At 37.1% G+C, this 17,867-nt stretch overlaps 1 protein-coding gene across 1 annotated transcript in view; it reads left to right on the top strand.

Moving 5' to 3' along the window:
* LOC146204737 (uncharacterized) overlaps nt 1-17,566 on the top strand; it is a 158,388-nt gene extending 140,822 nt beyond the window's left edge. The window contains exons 42-55 of the mRNA XM_084589451.1: nt 1,793-1,906; nt 3,123-3,254; nt 4,545-4,610; nt 4,698-4,775; nt 6,290-6,444; nt 6,560-6,639; nt 9,143-9,270; nt 11,305-11,508; nt 11,681-11,754; nt 11,833-11,934; nt 12,021-12,191; nt 12,762-12,902; nt 12,988-13,069; nt 13,159-17,566. Coding sequence (XP_084445577.1) covers nt 1,793-1,906; nt 3,123-3,254; nt 4,545-4,610; nt 4,698-4,775; nt 6,290-6,444; nt 6,560-6,639; nt 9,143-9,270; nt 11,305-11,508; nt 11,681-11,754; nt 11,833-11,934; nt 12,021-12,191; nt 12,762-12,902; nt 12,988-13,069; nt 13,159-13,305 — 1,674 coding nt within the window. The 3' untranslated portion in view covers nt 13,306-17,566. The remainder of the gene's footprint in view (nt 1-1,792; nt 1,907-3,122; nt 3,255-4,544; nt 4,611-4,697; nt 4,776-6,289; nt 6,445-6,559; nt 6,640-9,142; nt 9,271-11,304; nt 11,509-11,680; nt 11,755-11,832; nt 11,935-12,020; nt 12,192-12,761; nt 12,903-12,987; nt 13,070-13,158) is intronic.
* The last annotated feature ends 301 nt before the right edge of the window (nt 17,567-17,867 follow it).

Below are 17,867 nucleotides of genomic sequence, written 5' to 3'. Positions count from 1 at the left end.
TATTGTTGAAAAGGTGGCAAAAGTCGATGGTTTCCCTATCCCTGTGAGAGAAGGGGAATGCACGAGGAAACAGGGTGTAGCACGGACGCGCCTAGCGGCCAACAAGAAAAATAAAGCTCAGTCTTGGTTTGGGATTCACGGCTCTCAGCCACTCATTCCTGGCCTGCGCTAGCATTCCAACATGTTCTAGTCACTTTTCTAGTGCCCTCATAGTACTACTTTCTTTAAAATTAAAATTATGTAGGCATTTTCTTCATAGCAAAGAGCAGCAGTACCAAGATGTGGATTCTCTAAGGTAGCAAAATTATGTTGAAGACTGTATTTATATTCTTGAAATGTAAATTTTTTAATTCGCTGAAATGCAGTTTTCAAAATTTCTCGTTTTCATTAAAATTACAGCATTAAAAATGAGTAAACCTTACTTAACTTGAAAGAGCATCAGAAACATTTTTTTCTTTCAGGAACTGAAATTTAGTCTATAAACAGTGCTCACTGTGCTACAGGCATGTTGTGTGTTTTTCAGTAGCAAAGCTTCTTTAGTGGTGCTATGGCAGGTTTACCATTCTCTGAACATGATTGATGGTGCTGTCTGTAATGCTATTATAAAAACAATGATGCCTGAGTTTTGAGTTATATTCATAGCAATGGAAGCCATCCTCTTAGATGTTTTTTTTTTAATCGATATTTATTGCCTCAGGGCATCAGCTGAGTTATTTTGGCTCAGCTAATGATGTAGGCTGCTAACTGGGCCGGAGTTTTGATACCAGCATGGCCAAAATGGCACGCTCTTCATTACTGAGCCACATACAGAGGTCATATGCCTGTGAATGCTTTAAAATGCAGTTAGCATCCCTATAAGCATGGTAATCCGGTATAACTTATTTTAGTGGGCTCATTGTGAAAACACTGTAAAGCACCAGAGACACTCAGCTCTGTTGTACGCATGCTCTGCCTTATGTATTGTTTCTTGTATCTGAGAAGTGTATGAGGTATGTATGTGTGGATAAGGTATGTTTGCTTTATTTTGTTGACAAAAGGCCTTTAACTTACATAGCACACTTTGTTCTTGATGTGCAAACATCAGTTGCCACTGAGCCTGACCAAAGGCTTGTTGCTATGTGGCATATTATGGTCAACTGCTTGGAAAGACAGTACTGAAGTAATGTAGAAAACCAAATATCTGAAAAATAATATGCTAAAGGAAATGCAGTGCTGATATGTATGTGAAAAGCATAAAAAGATATGTTACAAGCAGCTCATTTCGAGCACTTTTTATGAAGCCTGAAACATGGTCATATGTTTTTACTTCCATTTGTTTTTATTTATTATGGGCAAATTGTGGTACAAAAGTATCTTCTTGCTTTAAATTCCTGGATAGTTTCTTTGCTGATGCAGACCATCATTAAAGCAAATCACATCTAGTAGTTTTAGCCAGCAATTACTGAGTAGCAACATGTGAAAGCTGCTTACTATTTTTTAAGACTATTTTGCTTGAAATTACCTTCCTGAGGAAATTTAGAAGCTTGTCTTTTAAAAATTTGTCCCTTGGACAGAGAGCATCACTATGCACAGTTGCATCATACATAGTGCCTCATTAGTGTGAGTATTTCTGGTTGTTGAAAATGTATCCACAGCTACACAGGACACAAGATAATGTGCCCATGGTAATTTTTACCTCACTTACTAAGGGCAAATAGAAACCTTTTCTGTTGTGGTTGTGGGTAGCATTATTAGCTGTAAATCGCTCTTGCTTGAATATAGGTTACATGAGACACATAATTGTCTTTTTCAGTGGTTTGGGAACCTGGTCACAATGGAATGGTGGGATGACCTCTGGCTCAACGAAGGCTTTGCTAGCTATATTCAGTACAAGGGCATGGCTTATGCCTACCCCGAGTGGGAGCCGGTGAGTGACAACAATTTTGTCTGAATTAGGGTATGCAGTGTCTTTTTCTGTAGATATAACTTCAACCTAATAAATAAATCCTATGATGGCTTCCTATGGTTTAGTATTACTAGTCTCTTCTCTAAAGATAATTAAATATACTTGGTTCTTTCGATGATAAGGAGTGCCTTTGCAGAGCTTATTAAAGATACTTGCTTTTTATTGTTTTTCTACCCATAAAATGCAGTCCAGTGTAAGCTATTTGTAATATTTTTCAGTGTGCATGATCAATCAGTTTTATAGAGGCTTACATTCAATGGCTCCTTGTTTCCTATTTTCACCCAACTTTTTGCCATAATCACAAATATAAATGAGAGAGTGAGAGAGGATCCAAATGATACATATTATGTCTATATATTATATTTACACATTTACGATTGTAAATCTACAATTTTACGCTATGAGGAGAGCCATAGAGCAAGCATAAAATTGCAACTATACTGTTGTGTCCCTGATATCTTGTTTGGCTCACTGTTAATGGCAATGTCCACGTTTTAGAATCAATTGTTAGTCGACATCCACCAACTTCAGATTTTGTTATTTAAAAAGCAGGTAAGCTTACTGTTGTGTAAATACAGTAATAACTTCATGTCCACTCTGTGCTGTGTACTTCTTCAATGAATGCTCTTCTTTTTTGTCTCAAGCTTTCACAGCCTCATTCACAGGGAAATTCGGGTTGTGCTAATTAATGGTAATGTTAAAAGCCAGCCAGCCTGCCCAAAGCAACTTTCTCGGTCAGCACAATGTATTATTCTTTTGCAAGCAAATTCAAGCAAAGTGCTCAATAATGTTTAAACACAAATATTATCGTGTTAGGCTTAAGGTTGAAGCAAACTGCTTTGTTCATTGCGTAGGTGCTAGATTTAACAGGGAAGCTGTAGTTTTTCTTTCTCCCATTAGAAAAGCTCAAACTAAGCAAGAATGAACCATGCACATATATGTATTGTGCTGGATCTTCAGCTGCAATATATAAGATTTTCAGTGTAAACTCAGCCTGAATATTCTTACACATAACTAACAGGGTAGCATAGCATATGAGTAGATGATCTCATCATTGCTAATATCATTCTGATTGTATGATTCTGACCTGTCACACCTAATAATTCTAAGGTTTTTTATGCCTCTGTTATTGATGTTCTTCTCACTTGACTTATTTAATTGTTCTGCTTTATTTCAGGATGCTTTATTTACAATGATTTTAGCTGGTGTCCTTGAAGCAGATTCTGTGACATCTTCCCACCCTATTATTCAACATGTTAGCAATCCTAGTGAAATATCATCACTCTTTGATGTAATATCCTATGCAAAGGTGAGTCTACCAGTTCTAATAATGTTTTTAAATGGTCATTCTGATGTATCTGACCTAGTGTGTGCTCCTTTAGGCTACTGGGCTGTTGAGGCACACCTAAATAAACATTATCTATCTTATAGTACGTTGAATTGAGCTAGTGAAATCTACTGCTAATGAGGAGGGGGGAGGGGCAATCTACAGTCAACTTAGGCTAATTTGGCCTTGCCTGCATTTATTAGGTCACATATGGGATGACATGGTCAGAGTGTGTAAAATGTGTGAGAAAATGGGTCTAATAGTTCCAGGAGATTAAACTTTTACTTAGTTGAAATTTCCTACTGGATCATTGCCTGTCCTCACTTCATCTGTACGAATGGTTGTACAATGCCAATATGCACTATTAAGCTTCACACTATTAAGCATTTCAAGTACAAAGACATGTACATGTGTGCAAGAGATGCTATTATGGCTTGAGTGACTAACAGCAGTTACTGGAGTTTTTAGTTGTTTTTCCTGCATGCTTTCTCAGCCATGAAGAATTGTGGGGATATGCACCTGGTAGCAGCTAATCAGCAGCTGAATTCACCAACTTACATTCATGTAAGAATGCTTAGGGGCTGATCAGGGCTAGGGTTATGACTAGTAATGCTACAACTGGCAAAGCAATGACCAGTCATAAGCTCTTTCTTACGTGCAAACAACTTTTTATTTTAGCTGTTTAATTAGCTGATATCAGATGTAGACACAGCACTACTTTGGTTTGAGTATATGTGTTGCCTTTCCCCACTCAGCAATGACCCCTTGAGTCTTTTAAAGCCCATTTATATAGCTCTGTTTGCATTGGGTTTTTTACTGTTGCACTTGGTACTATATTGGAAGGGGCACAGTTCTATGCCACCTCTATGTGCAGGTGCCACTGTTTGAATAGAAATACCTTAAGCGTGACTGTAATGACATTTGATCTACCTGCTAACGATTTTCTCCCATTCATACTAATTCATGTTAAGTGTTGTCAGTTCAAAGTAACTAGCTTATATCTTCATAGAAAATCATGGGCACCTGATAGCACTTTTCAACTTGACAGATGGAAACAGAATTACATAATTACATGTAAACCTGAATCAGTCTCTACTAAAATAATGGAAGTGGACTATATGAAGTAAAAGCTAGGGGCTTTATATAAATACAGGCTATGTGGTTTCTTTTTAGTGATATGTTGTGCATGAAAAAAGGCACTTCTGAAAGCTGCTGCCCTGCACTGAAGATGCATGATATGATTGCTTCTAACAAAAATAAATACCCCTACAGGGCTCATCAGTACTTCGCATGTTAGAAGGCTTTTTGTCAAAAGAGGACTTCCAAAATGGCATCTCTGTAAGTTAGTTATGCCTTCCAGTTCCTAGTCTTATTAAAATGTTTTACCTAGTAGCACACCAGTAAATGTTTACTTTCTTTATCTAGAAATACCTTAACAAGCACAAGTTTGCCAACACTATAACATTTGATCTTTGGGATGAACTTGAGTCATCATCATCAAGCGTAAGTGGTGATTTTTGTATTTACTGGCTCCTCTATTAAATACTGATTTGGCTTTAATAGGCAAATAACTAGTCATTAAATTTAATATTAAATACTTATTTTAGCTTTATAGACAATTAAAACCAGTAATCAAATTTAATTTAAACTTGGTATTTTGCTATAAAACATTCCAAAGATGAAGGAAAACTGATTTTGGTTTCTGTTACAACTCAGCAATTAAGTCATCAGTCTTTTTCGCCAAAATTCTAGCTGCTTCCAAAAATGAAATTAACTTTTTCTTTTTGATGATGTAGCACATACGGTAAATATTTCAGCTAGATGTTTTGCAAAATGTTTATGAATTTCCAGCATAGTGGAGACATGAGCTGTTTCCATAGTATATGCACTTATGATCTGAAATAAATATGATTGTATCTAATAATACCAAAAGATGAAATCGTAATTCATACAGTTGAGTATTTATGACATGGGGGTGCTAAAAGCAGAGACCTGCAGATAACCCCTCTCATGCATGAATACTTTCCGTGTAGTTTTGGTTGATTTGAATTCATATTGTGAATTCCTATTTTAATATCTTTTATGAGCGTCACATTGCTGTAGCACAAGCACTTCACACACCTCTTCATTCGCCTGTATCTACTAGATTACCTTCATTTATGCTTCTCTGCCTCTCAGGAAGGATGTGGTAGACAGTTCTTTAGCAAAGTTGTTTACTCAAAAATGAATATCGTGACTTTATTCATTATGTGTGTTATAGAGGCAAGTGGGTTCATTCACAGTGCTCTATTGGTTTAAATCACAGACATTGCCAAAACCTAGAATAATATTAAGTAGATACTGTAGGTTTGTGTGCTTAGCTCTCTCATTCAAAAGTATACCTCAAATATATCTACAACAAATCCTAATTGATTATGACCTAGTCTATGGCCAACTGAAGAAGCTTCAGCTTTGTCCAACAACCAACTGGGATTAATCAATTTCGTTTAAAATTAATGCTCCCAGCAGTTTTTTTTTTGTATTAAATGTTGAGCAAGTGCATGAAGAAAATGTAGGCATAGATCAATGGGAATGAATTGATTTAGTTTATAAGTCATTCCTCTAGAGTCTAGATTAACATGTGTCCACAGATATGATTGAATAAAATGTGCAGAGGGATGGGGGGAGCTAGATCTCAAGTTTCTTCAACTTCACTGAATAATATTGATGAATGGTCTAAGACTAATGTAGATCCAACACCACAAGTATATCGTTAGTTTTTTTCTCAAAAACATTCATAAGTCTACCATCTAAAGGATGATTCCTGCAGACATGGACATTTAGACTCGGTACATCACTGGAAAGTTCATGATTTGCTGGGATTCTGTGCCTTGTATAACATGGTATAGGAGCATCAATTGCACATCTAATGGTGTTTGAAGAAGGGCAGCTAAAGCCACATTTTTATTCAAAGTATGCATGTATTTAACTCCTGGCTTTTGTTTTTTCTGTTGACTTATGGCTTGTTTGTTGTCTAGGGTTTAAGTGTAACTAGTATTATGGAAAGCTGGACCAAGCAAATGGGATTTCCCCTTGTTACCGTGGAAAGGAGTGGGAAAAGTTTTAATGTGAGGCAGTCACAGTTTTTGATTGATCCTGACACTGCCATAAGCCGCAAGCCAACACCATTCAAGTAAGTGTCTGCAATTCAGCATGGCCAGTTTAGCACTTGCAAGTTTGAATTTGGTTTTGGTGAAATGGAAGGGGGGGGGGGCAATGGTGTTTAACCAGACTTGTGCATTTTTCAGATACATCTGGAAAATTCCTCTCACATATCATACCAGTGAAGGAATAACAGGTCTGCTTTGGCTGACCAAACCCCTGCAAAGTGAGTGAATTAAACAAAAAAGCCCTTCTTTCGTCTAAAAGCCTTCATCATTTTCAATAGAACTGTAGGAAATTCATATACAAGATGGTGAGAATAATAGGATCATATCTGGCTCTAGCTACTGCATCTGTGTCATGGATTTGCATGGACAGAGCCACCTTTTCCTATTGCTTTTGTCAATGTGCATCTAGCAGCAGCAGGCTTTAATAAACCAAACTATGAAGAAGTCAAAGTTGAAGCATTGCGACACCAATTAATCACTGGAGATTTTTCTATCCACGTAATTATCATTGTCACCGAGATTGTTAATCAAGTAAAGGCTGGGAAGCTGACAATGGCTGCGGAGTTGACAACAAGTGTAGCAGAACAAATTCTGCATGCTGTTGATATTCTGTAACTTGTTGAATGTTCAAGCAGCATAAGAGTGTTATCATGCTCTTCTTTAAGGACTTTAAAACAGTTCTCTCACTAAAATTGAAGATAAAAAGATAAAACTGAGCCCTAGATAACTTTTTCACTCTAGGTAACAACAGAAATATACTCATAAATGCAATTTCATTTTTATAACATTTGTGTTTTGGATTATACAAATCTTATACTGCATAATTGTACACCGGGGTCATAGGAAAGTCATATCAATAAGACCTTACGGTATGATCTTTATACCTGGTGTTTCGAATAGCATTTCCAAAATTCCTAAATATACGGGGTTGAAGTACTAAAAAGAAAATCTTTTGAGGAAGGAACTGTTAAATATGGCAGATGTCAGTTGTTCAAAAATTCATAATAATTTAATTTATTATTAACAAAAGGTGTTTCAGTTCACTTTTTATGATTAGAACAGTTGGGTGGTGAGTGTAAGTTAGGTTACTCATACACAGATCATGTCATATCTCTTTCTGAAGCACAGAAAAAGTAATTCTCTACTGGCCCGCAGTGTATGGGTGTGCGAGAAGTTCAGTGTAAATGCAGTATCTGCTGGTGACATGTTGCAATGGCTGCAATATGAAATTCAAACTACCTCTCTATTGTACTGCGGCGTACATATTTTTTTTTTATTTGTTGCTCTCAAAAATGATGGTCGCATAGTTGACAGTGACTATTCTTTTCCTTGTATTAAAGAACAAAGCAAAAGAAAGTCCGCGTCTGATTTCAGTAGTGTTGGCAGTTTGAATTGAGCACTGTAGACACTCCAATACATCAGTGGTGGATGTCTCGTTTGAACTGCTGATTTCCTGCACACATGACATGCTCAGTTTCATTTTTGTTTTATGGAAAAAAGCTCCACATTTCAAGTGTTGCAAAGCTTTCAAGAATGGCTTTTTCTGCCTTTTAAAAACTAATATGACCTCATCTTTTCCGTGGCTTTAAAGTCACCATTGGTACTAACTGCTAGACTGAGCTGATTAAAAGCTAATTTAGTTCACTACACCTAATTATGATATTTACAATAACTGACGCCCTCTATAGTTGACAGTTTGCTCCTAAAACGATTTTCCTGTTCTCATCTCATTAGTTTTTGGAATTTCTTAAAGTGTTTGCTCAACTACTTGCTACATCAGCAGATGTTTTCGTCTCTGGTATCTTTACACTGGCAGCTAAGGCAACTTTAGGAAGGTAAGTGCTAAGTGATGTTCAGATGAAGTCTGTGTAAAAACTCTCCAATTATATTAAATGTCTCCAAAAGCTTGTAGTGCAGATTGCATCTCATTTAGCTATCAGCTAGAGTTGATAACCTCTATGCATGCACGAATCATCACTGCTATTTTTCTGTGATTTCTCAGCAGTGAGATACCACTGAATGATCTGGTGTGTCAGTGTTGAACTGGCAGCAAAACAAAAAATTCACACAGACAGGAATGTGGAAGGCAAGGAGGTTAACTGGAAGATGATTCCACTTAATTGGCTACTTGGCACTGAAAAAGAGAAAAGGTGCAGAAAGTCATATGTATGTGGCAAAATCGTAACCTGCCATGTAAACTTGATGTCCTCAGAATGTGGAACAGTGGCCGGCATGCCTTCAGGATTAAGGATTGATTTGACCATCATTAGGGTATCTTGCTTTCTATCAGAAGGTGAAGGTCAAGACAGTCTAGTTGCACTGTGCAGCATTTCTCCTTCAACAATAAAGGCGAGGCATTCATAATTTAGATGTCACTGCCTTAAGTGCCACAGGCAGGGCTATCAAATGGGGGTGTAGAAATCTTTATGAATACATCTGTAGGAACATGAAGACCATATCCATGTAGATGTTTCAGTGTTTTAGGTCATAAATATGACTGGGGGCATCCTTTAGGTTGGCATCTGAGCATGTGTGAGCATTTTAAGCCTGCAGAGAAAAGAAATATTTTGAGTGCTTTCAGTGCCAAAAACAGCAACCCTTGATACAATTGTGAACTAATTAATAATGCACGCACAATATTTATTTCTAGCTTATGGTGAAATTTTACCGACATTGGCGAAAATAAACCTCTAATAAATGCCTTTTTTTTTCACTTTGCAGCATTCAAAATTGATGTCTCTGAGAATGCTTGGGTGAAATTTAACAACAATATGACTGGAGTTTTTTTTGTGAAGTATGACAAGAAGAACTTCCTTCTTCTAGAAGATGTATTAAAACGAGACATTAATGTGAGTATTTTTACAAAGTTGAATGCAAGTGCTTGTTTATGACTGGCCTTCCATTTGTGTCGGAATTTCAATCAAGCACTTTGAAAGTACACATACCAGCTCAATCATAACTTCACCAGGCTCATGTTCTAGCATGCAGTTGCGTTGCCACAAATGGCAACAATATAAATGCAAGTATGGGCACTGTGATATAGGCATTACTTTAATGTTCTGAATGTCAGAATCAGTCAGAAAGTTTGCTGACCATAATGCAGTGCGGTGATGTCATTTCGTGGGAAGTCGTCGCCGCGGCCAGACTCACTTTACTATAACCGATTTTTACCAAAAATGTCTTTACTATAAAGGGGGAAAAATGTACAGTTGTCTATAGAGGACGAACTAGGACTTCAGTTTCACTTTACAGTATCTGAGTTTACTGTAGTGGGGTTCTGCTAGTTAATTGTCATAATTAAATGTCTTGTCCTGCTCGAAAATGTGCAATGATCCAAATAATATAGCCATTTTGCGTATCTTAGAACAGTTTTCAGTGGAACTGAGCACAAGAACACAACTTATTGAAAAGAAAGTGATAGAAATCATCATGAGCAGCTGTCTGAAATTCTCACTGTTACAGTTGGAAATGAAGCCCAAGTCAACCTTTCGTTCTCTAGAGCTGTACTTCTCTATAAAAGTGGCTGCAAATACACCATGTTTGGGGTCTGGAGTAGAATTGTTAATGCAAGAAATGTTACATGTTTGATCAATTATTTTTATGGCTGCTGTTTTTCTTCTTTGTGAAGTGCCTGTTCTAGACAAATCATCAAATGAAATGTTACTGTGAAAGTGTAGTTTCAACTTGTGCAGCCTAAATAATGCGTAAAATGTAGTAAATAATCTTCGGATATTTCAGGTCACTATAAGGATGGAAATGTCCACAAATATAGTTGCCCTGTTGTGAGCACAGAATTTAGATTTAGCTTTTGCTGCAAATATTGATTGCTGCTTCCTCCTAATACCTCTTCCTTTGTGTTCCTGAGGACACTAATTTGTTCCTGACATGTCATGGTAGACAAAAATATATAGCACTTAAATTAACTGAATTTCTTTTGTTATCATGAATCACTGGTTCTAATAAGATAGGGTGATAGCATGCTAAGAAAATGCAATGTGTTGCACACTAATTGGCCCTAATTTGCTTGTGTATATGAGAAAAGAAAGGGTTCTGGGTGGAACATTACAACCCTCTCACAGTGCTGGTGCAGATGTATGTGCCTCCATCATTGCAGAAATGATGAGGGGAAAGCAAAAGCTTCAGAGGTGTTATGAGGCAATGCTTGGTGACTAATAACTCAGATGATGCAAGTAGCTTTAAATGATTGATTTTTAGTAGCAGATTATGAGCAAGATGATGTAAATCATTTTAAATGTTTGTTTTTTTCAGTAGCAGATTGCACGAGCAGTGCCCTTTAGTACATAGCAGATTTTGCAACTTTGATTAAAGGGTTTTGACCCCCTCATGGAGATCAAAAGGATGTCTCAAGCGGAATGCTGCAGCTTTTTCTCTTATGATGAAAGATCAGTTGGAGTTAAAAATAATGATGCGACAAATAGATGATACTGAGCTAATGTCAAAGTTGGCTTTGTTACGAATAAATCTACAACTTTGCTCTTTGATATCACCAGTACAAACAGCCAGTGCATATAAATGTTAGGGTATTGGCTAGACTGGATTTAATGGTTGCATTTAATGGAAGCATTGTTTAAGAAATGTTTTATTGCAGTGCAGTATCTTAGACAACACAGTGTATGTGCCTGTAAGCTGTGTTAAAGATGTCGAGCACACCTCTATCTATTTGTGTGAATCTAATATGAGTTTCACAGATATTGCTTACAAGACGAATTTGTTGTAAAATGTTGTATTTGTTGTACTCTTTATCATAACGTGATTACTCTCTGAACTGAACATTGCTTTGATACTGACTTCACTTGTCACCAACAAAATTGCATTTACTGCCTACAGGACCTTGTTGTAAAGCTTCATTGCACATTTCACAGGCCTTTACACCAAGTGACAGGGGAGAGTTGCTAGCAGAAGCCTTTTTTCTGGCTAGGGCTGGTCATCTCAGCTACATGTCTGCTCTGAACCTGAGCAGGTACATAGTGCAGGAAAACCACTACGTGCCATGGGCAATGTTTTCCACAGCGACTTCCTTCCTTCATCATCGCCTCACTGGTACGGAGACAGGAAAGCAGTTCAAGGTATAGGCTGATTTTTCTTGTGTCATCATAGAGCATTTTTTTAATGAAAATGTGCTCCGTATCACAGACATAGGAGGAATAAAGTCCTAATTTTGAAGAAAGACTCTTTTTGATCGTCAATGTTTAGAAAGAAAATAATAGTTTTTTTGTCAGTGATACCTTATTTTTGCAGGCATTTGTCAGGGGCTTACTCACTGAAGCTTTGAAGGGTGTCAAGTTTAGTGACACAGGGGCCCACTTAGAAAGGTAATGCCTCCTTTCTTTACCTGACATTAACTGGCTTGTTCATTCTGATCCTAATTAAACATTTTCTTGAATTTACAGGCTAAGGCGAGCAACTATATTTAGGGTCGCATGTAGAAGCGGCGAAAAAAGTTGCCTGCATGTCGCTAGTCATGCTTTCAGAAGTTGGTTGAATGGAGAATCGTGAGTACTGGCTTTGCTAAATTGTTTCTATTTTGTTCCAAAAGGTGAAAAAAAAACTCACTTTTGTACGAATGTTTGTGTTCTAGACTTGAACCAAACTTCAAGAGCATTGTGTTTCATTATGGCATGCGGCAAATTGGCGATGAAAGCACGTGGCAACAAGTATTTCAGAAATATCTTCAAGAGCCTAACCATGCAGAAAAAATCAAGATAATGACTGGGCTTGGACAAGTTCAGGATGAAGTAATACTCTTAAGGTGGGTAGGAAGGCCTTTTTGATGTGTGGAATTTGCAGTCATCTTCAGCTACAGCAGCACTGTGATTATGCCATTACTCAGAAAAACTTTTGCATTGCAATTTATTTATTTTTTATACCTTTGTGAGCGGCTCAAGTGATACCATTCTCAGGCTGTCGCCAGGATCTCCCAGTAGCCATTACAAAGTTAAGATCAGAATAGAACTAAAGGAATGAAATCATTGTATTGTAACAGCTCAAGTGCTAGACCAATGCGACACCAACACTTTGCATGCCATAAGTTGTATATAGGCAGAAATCTGTTTGATACGTATTAGTGGCAATAATACTTCATATGCCAAAAAAATGAGGCTTTCAAAATAAGAACTTTGCTTTTAGTCCCACACTGAGCATGTAACATGGCATGTCAGAATTTGTCTAATAGAACTAGTGCAGCCAATAATAAGTTCCTATATGAATGTATACGTTTAATGAGGGTGCTTTGTTTAAATTTGCTACCCTGAACCTTTTCTTGAAGCATGTGTTGGCTAAAGGTATTAAAGTAACTTTGTGGTGTTCACACTTATTGCAGGTACCTAAACTATACATTAGATGAGACAAAAATAAGAGGACAAGACATTGGCACTGTTTATGGGACTGTTGTAAGCAACCCAAAGGGGCATGACCTTGCTTGGAGTTTTTTGAAAGGAAACTGGAAATTCATCATCAACAAGTAAGTACCAGAGCCAAACACAAATTCCAGTCCACTATATTCACACCGTTTTCTTCTGACACATTTGACTCTTTCTTTCTTCCAGGTTTGGCAAACATTCTCGTACACCAGGAAAACTGCTTCGACTTGTATGCAGCGATTTCAACACTCCAGAAAAGATGCAGGAGGTGATCAATAACCACTAGTTACTGTGTGCTATTCTTATATTTAATTATAGGTGCAGTATTGTAATTATTTGCCTTTCTTCTACATGCAGATTAAGGAGTTTCTCAAAGAGCACCCGGAAACTGATGCCACAAAGCAGTCTCGCAGGGAATGTCTTCAAGATGTTGACAACAACATCAAGTGGATATCGAAATTTGAACCAAAAGTTGCAGAGTCCTTACGTGGATTGCTCAGCTGACCACTGTAGCTATTTTAACAGTTGATGATTTCTTCCTAAGCCAGGATGTGTTGTTAAAAGTAAGGCTGTCACAAAGAGGAATGTAACCTTTAAATCACAATCAATTGAAGAAAAGAATGAGCAATGACGCATATGATAGGCTGTGATGAACAAATTTTAGATGCATAATTTTTTATGTATTACGAGTGATACATGGGTGGTGAAGAATGCTGAAGGAGCATGGAAGAGCTTAGGTGCGAGTCAAAGAACAACTGTCTTTTTAACCAAAGTGATTTTACAAGAGTCATGTAAATAGGCATTTGTACATACAGTATTTTATTAAAACAAAATATTTTATTGTAAAACTCCCATTTTTACAGAGTATACATAGTACAATTCACATTTTAGCTTTCCAGTGTGAAGTGAATCATAACCAAATTAAGCTGCCATGATCATGAATGCGACTGCCAGATAGAAACGATAGAATCATAAACAATGTTTCACCATTCATAACCACTACATTCCTTTTCATCCTAAATAATGCTTCATTATGGTCATAAAATGTGTGCACGAAACTTATTCATGGTCTTCTTCCTAGAGTTCATGCTGTCAGCTTCATAGAAATTACAGAGGCGACTTTGCAATACAGTTGCAGAAGCTATCTTTAGAAGTAGTCCACAGGTGCGACGTCTGTATCCTCAGAGTGTGCTTACTTGGTAAAAGATTAGGAGGTCTAATGGAAATTAAAATGTCAAGCATAAAATTCATCTGAGTGCAGGCTGCACACAGGTGCCTCTGCAGTGTCTAAATGACTTAAATGCCCACTTCTTTTTAGCAACACAAGCTAATGTCATTGCACAGAGGCTAAATATAAGGAGGCATGTGTAATAATACTGATGTTTATTATGTATTAAATTTCACGTGCCTCTTCCTCAATTAATAAATTTGTAAATGCTATTCATGCGATGAGCTTATGCTGAGCTGCTGGCAGGTATTCTCAGTGTGATGCATTACTTTTTTGCTCAAAGCTTGTTTGCCCCTATTTAGTATGAAAAAGAAATGACTACCAGTGCGTAACTGGAGCTTTACATTGCAACCTGATCTTCCTGTAACTGTGCATGTCTCATCAGGGAGTGGCAGTATGTTAAATTATGAAGCTGTGCTACATATGTTGATGAATTCGCGAGAGAAAACAAAGCTCATGCTTCAGAATTGACAAGAAGCCCCCATTACTAAAGGCACAGCGTATGTGTAAACTGACAGTGGGATGTCAATGATAGCAGCTTACCTGTGGATTATCTTTGTCATTCACTGTCATAATGCGTACACTGTTTTTCTAAGAAGGGAGGTGCTTGTTCTAAATAATTTGAAGTGTGAGCTCCATCCTCATTTGCATGTTCATTGTTGTATGTAATATAATGTCACAAATCAACATGCTGAAAGCCAGCATTGCAAGAAGCACTGAATGGGTTCTTCTGTGACCAGTTTGTGTTCTGAGTAGCAATGTATATATTTTCATTTCATTATTCTTTTTAAAGTCATAGGGTGGCATTCTTTACACTAAGATATTTTTTCATGAGAAAAGTGAGGTTTTTACAATACCTCTTACATTTAGGAAGGACAGTAAGGCATGAACAATGTATTGAACAGCTATTGGAAGGGGAACAAGAAACAGTGCAGGAACATTAGCTAAGCTTTGTTTAGGAAACAATAGATTGTCTTCTTGGTTGAAAAGAAAATAATTTTTCGAGATTAAAGAATAAAATTTTTATCTGATTAAAAAACAATTATTCACCATTTCTTGCACTAGCTTTATTGCACCATTCTCCTTTTGTGTTGTTTGAGCTTGTACAAACAAAAATGACAATGTGCTTTGTCATCAGTTTTCTGTTTTGAGAAATGTATTCAGTACATTGTGTCGATGTGATGAATTACCAACTAATCCTGTTTGCTGGTTCATGTATTTTTATATAGTATTAACTTTTCAGTTATCTTTTGGGGTGGGATGACACATGGCTGTTTGCTTTGCCTATTAATGCATATCAGCAATCAAAGCATTTGTCACACTGTGTGCTGCAACCTCAGTGTCAACTTTCAAGGGACAGACAGCTCTGATGCTCACTACTTGTGTTTGCTTGTTCATTGTTAGAAGTGCACCTTTCAACATCTGTACACTGTAAACATCTTTTACACACTTACTTTGCAGTCAGTCTTCTGACCTGAAGAAAATGCAACAGTATGTGCTCTCCTCGTGCACACACATGCTCCTCTGTCATTTTTAGCATGTATTATACTGCCTGCATCTGAGTAACTAAGCTAGGCTGGTACACATTGTTCATTTTCATTTTATGCCTATGGATGCTATTTAGTGCAAAACAATACATTTGATTTTATCTAGATTTTATTTCAAGTGAACTTCTAACTTACACATTGATTAATCATGTCAGTATGTTACACTATCCTTATGTCTAGTCTCAAGAAGGATCAAGAATGCTATGCACAATTACGCATTGTGGTAAAATTTATCATTCAGAACTAAATACACCATCATCGACAATGAGTGTACAATGTCTACTTCAATTTCTTCATTGAATATTCTGGCAAGGCTCTATATTTTTTGTATCTTGTCTGAGTTTGACTATATGAGCAGGGCTTTTATGTTTAGAATATTTCATTGGCTCGAGGTAATTGAGTGCAAGGAGAATATCTTAGAAGGCATATATAAAACTATGACAACTTGAGGCCACCAGCCCAGTAGAAAGAACAGAGCCAGTCACTTTCAAGGAGCACTAAGTTATAGCACCATGTGCTAGAATCTCATTACCTTTGGACAATATAAGCTCCATAGCGCAAAGAAGCATACTTTTTTATGCAGCTTTAATAAAGGTTAGAATGAAGTTGCTACAATTCAGAGACAAGGTTCTAGGATGTTCACTTGGCAACAAGGGCTATTCTCTGTGCAAAAGTGATCCCAGTACAAAAAGAACCACTTCTGGCATCAAAACACATATATATCCAGGTGGTCAAGAAGTTATGAGCTCAAACTTGCATGGTCAGTTAAGGTTAGAGTGGGAGGCCACTGCAGCTTTTATTTCCAAAAAATGACCTATTTTGCTCATAATTTTCATTAATTAATGCACTTTTACACAAATGTTAGGTTTCTTTTGTTTCATGACCTAAAGAAGGTACACGCAAGCATGCGACAGTCTTAATCTTAAAGTATTGGCACTGTTCAATTGACAGTATTTCTCTATGGTAAGACAAATCATTTTCACTGCCTTACAAACTTGCATGCTTAAACTATTTTAGATGGCACAGAAGTAGGTCCAAAGGCTGGCATGTCCTTTTGTTCCCTCTAATATGGTTTATATATAGTTGGGTGGAGGGTATACGGACACTTCACAGAATGTATTGTACTTCCCACAAATAGACCTTCTGTAGGAAATACACAAACCTAGAGACGGAAGCACACCTTGAACAGTTTTTCATTTGCTTGTAGTCTGTTTGAAAGCTCTATGAGTTAATTTTAAGGCTGCCACTCTGACATTTTGTTTTATTTACGACTAGCGTGGATTGTGTTCAACAGGCCATTGTCTTCATGACAGTTCTTTGTGCCAAAACAAGCCTACGGCAGCTTTGACTTATATAGCACATGACTGAAATTGCTAATGTGTTATGTTTAGTGCAGAAGTTACAGTCACAACAGTGCTGTACAATTAAAGATGTGCCACACTCACCTTAAACTGGCAAGATTTTTTTATACAGTTTCAGTTTCACAGTCACTTTTCAGCACTTCTGTTGCATTGTTGTGTACATTAGTCATTTCTTATCATTGTCAAGTCCTTCAATGCACCACACATTTAGAAGTGCACTGAAGCCAAAGCAGACGACGTAAGAAACAAAGCTTAAATTTAACAGAAGTGGTGTAAAGAAGTTGCTCCTTTCTTATCACTTCAACATTTCACTATGTGCATTTAACTTTTGCTTTCTTCGCATGATTGCTAGAATAATAAAGAAATGGTTCAGTGTGCTTGTATGCATAATTTAAAAGATTCTTAATGTGTTCATCATTCATAGATGTGTTCCAGATTTGATGTTTCAAATGTATACTTTTTTTTTCAGTTTTATGCATAATAATTTAGTTCAACATTTTTTGTTGAACCACTGGCTTATTTATGCTGTAATTTGTCACACATATGCCTTAGTTGTGCTCTGTTTTGTACTATATTTTGTCAAAGAACAGTGCACTTCTTTCTGTTCTGCAGTAATAAAAATATGCTGTTGTGTGCATCAAAGCAGTAAGACATTGATTTGAGACCTTTGATGGTGTAAATGCCAGGGTGCTATAGAATCCACCTTGGCCTATAGCACCACATAGTGGATCCACTGGCAGCAGTAATTTCCTTACACATAACCTTGTTTTTAAGAAGGCACCCCCTTAATTTGTAACACATTATTTTCACTTGCGTGTATTATCAAAATGATTACTACTTCTCATTTACCCCCAACCCCGATCCCATCCAGGAATTTAGACACCCCTTAATTTCGAGTACTAGGAAAAACCCTGAATGCCAGCAGCTTGA

Source organism: Amblyomma maculatum, chromosome 1, assembly GCF_055883805.1.
Source record: "Amblyomma maculatum isolate TAMU_Amacu chromosome 1, ASM5588380v1, whole genome shotgun sequence".
Classification (NCBI taxonomy): Eukaryota; Metazoa; Arthropoda; class Arachnida; order Ixodida; family Ixodidae; genus Amblyomma; species Amblyomma maculatum.
This window is presented reverse-complemented; position numbering and strand designations above follow the sequence as displayed.